The 7,552-nt window shown below is 38.2% G+C and overlaps 1 protein-coding gene across 3 annotated transcripts; it reads right to left on the bottom strand.

Moving 5' to 3' along the window:
- Positions 1–311: 311 nt before the first annotated feature.
- LOC106586227 (homeobox protein Dlx1a) lies at positions 312–6,146 on the bottom strand. 3 transcript variants are annotated; one of them, XM_014173268.2, is made up of 5 exons: positions 6,046–6,146; positions 5,733–5,955; positions 2,634–3,232; positions 2,152–2,351; positions 312–1,780 (listed from the first exon to the last, which is right to left on the bottom strand). In XM_014173268.2, exons 3-5 carry the CDS (start codon positions 2,944–2,946, stop codon positions 1,526–1,528), a joined length of 768 nt encoding a protein of 255 aa, XP_014028743.1. In that variant the 5' UTR covers positions 2,947–3,232; positions 5,733–5,955; positions 6,046–6,146; the 3' UTR covers positions 312–1,525. The 3 variants fall into 3 exon arrangements, with proteins under 3 accessions (XP_014028743.1, XP_014028744.1, XP_045563643.1); XM_014173269.2 differs by having other exon boundaries at positions 2,634–3,224; XM_045707687.1 differs by lacking the exons at positions 5,733–5,955; positions 6,046–6,146 and having other exon boundaries at positions 2,634–3,359.
- Between the last annotated feature and the right edge of the window lie 1,406 nt (positions 6,147–7,552).

Below are 7,552 nucleotides of genomic sequence, written 5' to 3'. Positions count from 1 at the left end.
ATAAGCCTACAATACAACGCTGAACAAGAGGCTTCGGCTATGAACAATATTCCTGTCTAAAAGCCTATTCCTAATCACATGTAGGCTATACGGCCGATGCTGCACATTGTAGACTAATGAAAATGAATGAGTAATCATAAAGGCTTTATTTTATTACCTTGTATCTTACCACTGATTTCGTTTTAAATATAACGTCCTGAAGAAATAGCTGTCACCTCGCAAGCCTACATGAACTTGTTTTAGGGTTTTACTTGACTTTCTAATCGTTACCACCCCATGCCTATAAACACAATATTACTGACACGTCATACTGTCCTTTTAAATCATACTTTTTTACTGTTTTCAACAATATGTACATAACTTCAATAAAACAAAGCAATAAATTAAAGTGATCAATACAAAACTAAATATTTCTATAGACTGCTTAACACATTCATCTTAATGAACACACAAAAACCCTATTTCACAATGTATCATTAGGCTACAGCACAAACCAAAGCTGAAAAAAATTCCTATTATATCTTGTCCTTATGTACATCCACCCGCGCAACACATAACAAACAATGACAAACCATGTTTTCATCTTCGGGATCAACTTAGTGCTCTTCTCAAGCAGCCACTCGCCATTTCAACTTTTTCACATCATGTTTGGGGCTCCGTCGTAGAAGAGGAGTTTTGCTTGCATTAGAGCAGCATTTACAACACGTTGTTGTCGTTTCATAAGTCAAACACACCTGCATATTAAATAAACACACAGACTTTGAAAAAACGAAATAATTTAACTTAAATTAACACACAAAACAGCATGGTACCGACATGTGGCGAGCGCAATGGCGCAGGAACGAACTAAGGGACGGACTCGATATTCGATTCCATGCCCATCAAAATGATAAGACTATTAATTGGATTTGCCTACATTCGTTGGCCAAAGTTACATTATAGACCAATGGTAGTTTTGTCTGTTTGAAAGCTAGGTTTTAAGGTCATGGTCAAATCACTATGTTGACCTTCGTTGGAGATGCATGACCTATATCTGATACTTGGAAACGTGCGGCTTCATACGCCATTTTTTAAATCATAATTGGGATAAGAAATTAAGCAAATCTTAAAATCAAACATAGGAAACATAAATATAGCCTACTCTCACTGACTTGTTACAGCTCAATATATTTACTTTAACACATAGCCTATTAAAATGTCACAAAAGATCATAAGAGCAGCTTGAGGACCCATTTTTCATAACAATTTCCGGTGTCTGTCGGTGACATGAAAGGACTTGTTGCCCTTGGGCGCGAACGGTGCCTTTTCAGTCTCTCGGCTCACAGGGCTCTTGTTCTCTGTCCCGTCGGTCGGTATGAGGAGGCCGACATGTCAGCTGGCAACTTTGGGAGCAAACTCCGGATTACATCTGTGCATGGCTGCAGCGGGCCAGTGCAAGGCCACGCTGGGTGGTTGACCCAACATCTCCTGATATGGGCCATGGTGGTATAGAGGGCGGGGCAGGTCTTTTAGCTCACTGTTATGTTCACATGAGTTGCGGTTGCTGCATAGACTCTTGGTGTGCAGTTGGATACCATGAGGTGTAACTTGGAATGTAAGACCCTGGTGTACCCACGGATGTTTTCACGGTGGTCGGTGAGCTCCAAACCGGTGCTACCGGAGAGCCAGTCGAAGATATGCGACCATTAAACTGGGCTAAAGTGTTGTTGTCAATTGTTCCACCACCTTGCTTCATCAGTTTCTTGAACTTCGATCGCTTATTTTGAAACCAAATCTTTACCTGAAAAGAGAGAGACAATCAAGGTCATTAAGATTGTCTAGTTGGGCAATTTCAAGAAACTCTATACCAGGGGACAGTAAGGCACCATTTTGATTTGGAATGTCGAAATAAGGTTTTGGTAAAAGCTTCGATTTCTTCCCAGCCTCGAAATATTTGTACACTTTTCATAGAACATCAGCATGATGATAATCAATATGAAACATCTGATAAAACCCAACTTTATTCAAAACACGAAGACAGCGGTCTATAACACAACCAAAAAGAGAATAAATAGCCAATGTAACCAATTAGCCTACAATTGTTTAACGTGTTCAAAAGTACATTAAAATGCAAGCGTTAAATAAAAGTAAAGGTAGAAAACGTTGACTTGCCTGTGTTTGCGTGAGTCCCATTGAAGCTGCCAGCTCGGCTCTCTCTGGCAGTGCCAAATATTGAGTTTGTTGAAATCTTCTGTTTAGAGTCTGTAGCTGCATACTGGAATAGATAGTCCTTGGTTTGCGAATCTTTTTCCCTTTCCCATTGAACCGTACCTCTCCGCCTTCTACAACTGTGTTCTTCTCTGTCTCTGGTGCTGAGAAGGGGAGAAAATAGCAAAATTACTCAGGAGACAGCCCGCCAAAGTCGCTGCACAGCAATGCGAATCACAGTGCAAGTTTTACAGGCTGTAGTTTAGGTATAATTACCCTTAATTGCGTACATTGTTTATAGCATTACGCAATAAATAATTACCGAGCTTAATACCCCAACATCTGGGTTGCTTTACCAATCCAACGTTTGCTTGCTGGACCGAAAACAGAAACCAAATGGTTCCAATAACTTTACAGAGACAAAAAGGATGAAGTTGAAAGCTTACCTGTATCTTCTAACTGTGTCTGTGTTAGTGCCGAGCTGTTTTGGTACGACTGCACTGTACTGAGATATGGACTTGAGGAATGGCTGCCGACGGAGTTAACGTATGGATAACCTAAAGATCTAGGAAAAGATGAGGCTGGACTGTACGAGCTCTCGTGTTGAGTATGACCAGCAGAATGTAAACAGTGCATGGAATAGTGTCCGTGAGACATTGAGGAAGGCGACATTTGTTGACTCGGTGGCCCAAATTCCATGAAAACGGGTTTTCCTGTGACAGGGCTATTAAGACTTTCTGGTATTGTAGTCATTGTCATCTCTTCTGGCGGTTCTCTCCTCTTCCTTTTTTGTTTTCTTCTATGATCTCAGTGAAGGATGGATCCCAATTTAAGCTGTACTGATTTTTTCTCTTTCCATTCATAAGAAAATGTAGTTTGTCTCTGTGAAAAGTCTAGGTATGATGCACTGGGTCTAGACAAACTCGCTCAAAGGTTTGAATCAGGGATCATGAATATTCATCAAAGACGGTCGCTGATTGGTCCACTCTATCCAAGAATGATGCCGATTGGCGATCCTGAGGTTGGGTCCTTTGGACCTGATAAACTCAAGAAAAACAACAAAACCTGAGATTCAGCCCTGAGATGTCAATAAAAAAATATTGCTTAGGTAGCAGAGAAAGGTATTAGCAAAATAGACACTGAAATCCTAAATATCTGCTTTAAAAGAAACAACACACAATTAAATCCAGCCTATTTTATAATAATAACAATAACAATAATAATAATAATTCAATTGTTTCTTATAAAGAAATAGCCTATTTTATTATCAATCACAAGTAGGCTATGGTTAGATCCTGTTGTATCGATAGGCCTGTTGTTCATTTAAACATTAAAAAACAGCCTGTATTATTATTATTATTATTATTCTCATTTAAGAACTGAAAATAATAATGTGCTGAGACAGCAGTATGATTACATTGAGGTGTAGCTTTGAGGCGTTATAGGCTTATTTAACAGAAAGGTTATGTTTTATTTCTCATTAGATATTGTTTCGATATCTCAAAGCAAACTGTAATAGATTTACTAATTATTGACAGCGTCTTTAGGTGTTCACATGCACAGATATATTACGTACAGGTCTATTTGATCAAATGCCAGTCTCAAGTGCTCTGAGCCACAGCTGAAGCAAGATGAATTAGCATAACACTAATGTTTCATTTTCATACGCATAATTAGCCATATATTTAACACTCGCAATGGCTCATGGTCTCAAATATCTGAGTCCTGGTTGAATTGATCAATTCAAGCAATGACTAACCTATGTTTCATGCGTAAAATATTGTTGTGAAAATAAACACTTTCTTAAACTTGATATTTGGAAAACCATTAGTCTGTTTCTCTGCAACATTTATCCATATAGGCTATAGCCAGCTAAGTAGAACATACTTGAAAGAACTACTTATTAAGTAGTTTTGCGGGGAATCTGTACTTTACTTTACTATTTATATTTTTGACGACTTTTACTTTTACTTCAATGCATTCCTAAAGAAAACAATGTACTTTTTACTCCATACATTTTTCCCTAACATGCAAAATTACTCGTTACATTTTGAATGTTTAGCAGGACAGGAAAGTAGTCCAATTCACATCCCTGGTCATCCCTACTGTCTCTGATCTGGCGGACTCACTAAACACATGCTTCGTTTGGAAATTATGTGTGTTGGAGCGTACCCCCTAGCTATTCCTAAATTTGAGAAAAAAAAAGAACATTGTACAACCTGTTTTGCCTAATATAAGGAATTTGAAATGATGTAGACTTTTACTTTTACTTTTGATACTTACGTATATTTTAGTAATTACATTTACTTTTGATACTTAAGTGTATTTAAAACCAAAGACTTTTAGACTTTTACTCCAGTAGTATTTTACTGGGTTACTTTCACTTTTACTTGAGTCATTTTCTATTAAGGTATCTTTACTTTTACTCAAGTATGACAATTGGGTACTTTTTCCACCACTGGCTATAGCCTTTTATTGCTCTATTCTCCACATGTGCAATCATTTCATGACCAGAAACAAAATGCCTGTAGTAGCCTATATAACGTGCGTTATCAACCTACAAAACAATAATAGTATCTAGTAGGCGTAGATTATCAACCGATGTAAAAAACTACACCCCTGGTCAATTTCCAAATGTTTCATTTTGTGGGTTAAACATATAATTCATTTGAGGCTGCTATTGAAGCATGGTAAAGCAATGTCATTTTTTTTATTTTTATTTTTGAAACATTTTAACAGGTTGTGTTGAGAGTGGAAAATGGAGTGATTATATTTATTATTTATACCTTCATTTCAAATTAAATATCACCCATTTCCAAATTCTTGTCCAGTACATGTTAAATAGGAGTGCATTATGCTATAGCTTTGCTATAATACATATTGGGTGTCCTTTGGCTGCCATAAATGTATTGCCCAGCTCTCACAATATACTAAATGATGCACCCTCAGTTGCCATTAATGGGAAGTAAATCGTTTTATAATACCGTATTAACTATGGCGCGAGCATGCAGGCCCATGCTGTTAGTCATGCAGCCCACACCTCCTCTGTATCTATTAGCGCCTATTAATTGGCCCAGCAGTTGGTAAATCCAAATGGCCTAGAAGATCATGATTTGTCGTGAAATTCAAACAAATCATTTTACAATTAACATTTTTCAATTTACTCTGTAACATAATAATATAGGCTAGTTTAATCGTAAAACAGCCAAATATTAAACATAGTCTCATTCAATTAACATAATTCCCAGCGAGGTTGGTGGGGGGGTGCGGCCAGTTTCCCATTACGACTGTAGCCTATGTAGACATGAACAATGCTTTTCAGAGGACGTTTGATTTACCCGAACTAACGACTGACTAAAGATTAGGCCGTTTCCCTTTGTTATTGGCTCAGTTTTCGAAGGACATTTTGTTCAAAAACCACGCTGATCCATAGGCTATAACGGGCACGTTGAACATGTATGGTTACAGTAAGAATACATGAGATCCACATTTCATTCAACATTTAGATGAAGTGTTAACGACGATAGGTCACCATTTTCACTTACTGAATATCGACAATCATGTGATGAAAAAGAAGAAAATACATCCCCAGTATCGGAGATCAGAAATACTCCATTGCGCACCACTCATTGAGGATGACGAAGAAGCAGCAACCATCCAGATCTTCATTTTATTTGTCAATGTGGCCTATGTTGAGTCCTTCTGCTGTGGAGGAGCCGAAAGCAAAAACACCACTAGCCTGTTCCCCCGGCAGCTCAAACTCCTCACCTGAATAACACATTAAAGGCAGTTAAATTCCGTCACTGTGATTATCAACCTAATTACATAATTGAACTCAAAGCAGAACAAGCAACTTACGAATGTGTTTTGAAAATGCGAGCGCGGACATCATGGTGAGCAATGTCTAGTCTGCGATGTGCATCTAACAGTGGATCTCTGGATTTGAAGAATTCTATAAAATATTAACGCTTATAAGGATAACTGGGCTTCTCTCCTTTAAATTGCCCAATTTAAAGCAATTTATTTCTGGAATTACGTTCGAAAAATACTTAAAGGGTTCCTCTATCAACAGCGAAAATGATAATAGTAGTACAACCAATAATTATCATCTTCCAGAACAGAGGACAGATTTTTATGGGCACTTGGTGGGTGCGACTGATAACTGTCATTATTTCCCCCCGATTATAGTATCTGCAAACTGGAATTCTGAAGATGAACATGCGTGTTCTTAGCAATAGGCCTACATTTCAGACCATTAACAGATGGAACATAGATTTAATTCGAAGGGGGAAAAAGCATGAAAAAGAGACATAATCACAATTGCATTTCACTGACGAAAATGCCAAGTAGGCATAGTCTAAAACATATTCATATTTACATATAATAACATGCATCATTATTTACCATTAATATTGCCTTTCTCAAACGGCATTGTAATTCGCCTTGTTTACAATAATATTTCATTTGTCAAAATCCACAATAGCCCACTCAGGGAGCAAATATTTCTTTGCATTTCATGTGACTAACTCTTTCATTATTTTCAACCTATATTTTGATTAAGAATAACAAAGAACAATACAGGACATTTTTTTTACTAAACACTATTGTAACAATCAAACTAACTGCAACTCCAAATGAAAATATGACAGCTTCCAGGATCGCTGCTGACTTGGAGAAGCATTTAATAACGTGCCTCAGCCTTTACATTCTTGGCTCCTGCAGATGGAAGTACCTTGTAATGGCCAGTCTTACAGGACTTCTTCATCTTCGGTTGGAATCATGGCATTGCTCTAACTGGCCTACACTAAAAACAAAGCCCTATGTGCATGGAAGCATCAGTGAGAGAGAGAGAGTTTAACGAGACAGGACTCATTAGCAGCGAGTAGCTCTATGGCAGAGTGTGTTTTAACACCTGCTGCACTCCACCTGAGGGTTAGCAGCCAGTGCTGAGGCTGAAGGGTGGAGGGAGCAAGGCCTGAAGTGTCCCCTACTTCATTTCAGCCCTCTGACGGAAAACCCTCTCTAACTACCCATTCCAACCTACATTTGAACAGTCGCCAAATATGCATGCTGTGGCTCTGGAAGAAATTCGTTTTTTCAAATGAATCTTCTCAGTACCTATGGGGCTTGCTAAACTAATTCACTTATTTTGCTTCAGATTTACAAGGTCCAGGGTAAATGGAAGTAAATGTCAATGATTAATTACTGTTGTTGGTGGCACAGGACACTCCGTTCTTTTTCATTTCCTCTGTTGAAGGGAGGGAGACACGCTATCCATGGCAAATCTGAACCATGATTTGAACAGCTGATATGCTGAATAACTTAACTCTCTAAGCTGACCATCTATTGCAGATGCTAATGTTGT

Source organism: Salmo salar, chromosome ssa25 (assembly GCF_905237065.1).
Source record: "Salmo salar chromosome ssa25, Ssal_v3.1, whole genome shotgun sequence".
NCBI classification, from domain to species: domain Eukaryota; kingdom Metazoa; phylum Chordata; class Actinopteri; order Salmoniformes; family Salmonidae; genus Salmo; species Salmo salar.
The sequence above is the reverse complement of the archived record's forward strand: the minus strand, read 5'-3'. Positions and strand labels throughout refer to the sequence as shown.

Excerpts from the sequence above, each read along its gene's own strand:
- LOC106586227 (XM_014173268.2), bottom strand. The coding sequence starts at position 2,946 with ATGACAATGACTACAATACCAGAAAGTCTTAATAGCCCTGTCACAGGA. Across the intron at positions 2,352-2,633 it reads GACACAGTTAGAAGATACAG|CACCAGAGACAGAGAAGAAC; the intron begins GTAAGCTTTCAA and ends TCCCCTTCTCAG. Across the intron at positions 1,781-2,151 it reads TGGGACTCACGCAAACACAG|GTAAAGATTTGGTTTCAAAA; the intron begins GCAAGTCAACGT and ends CTCTCTTTTCAG.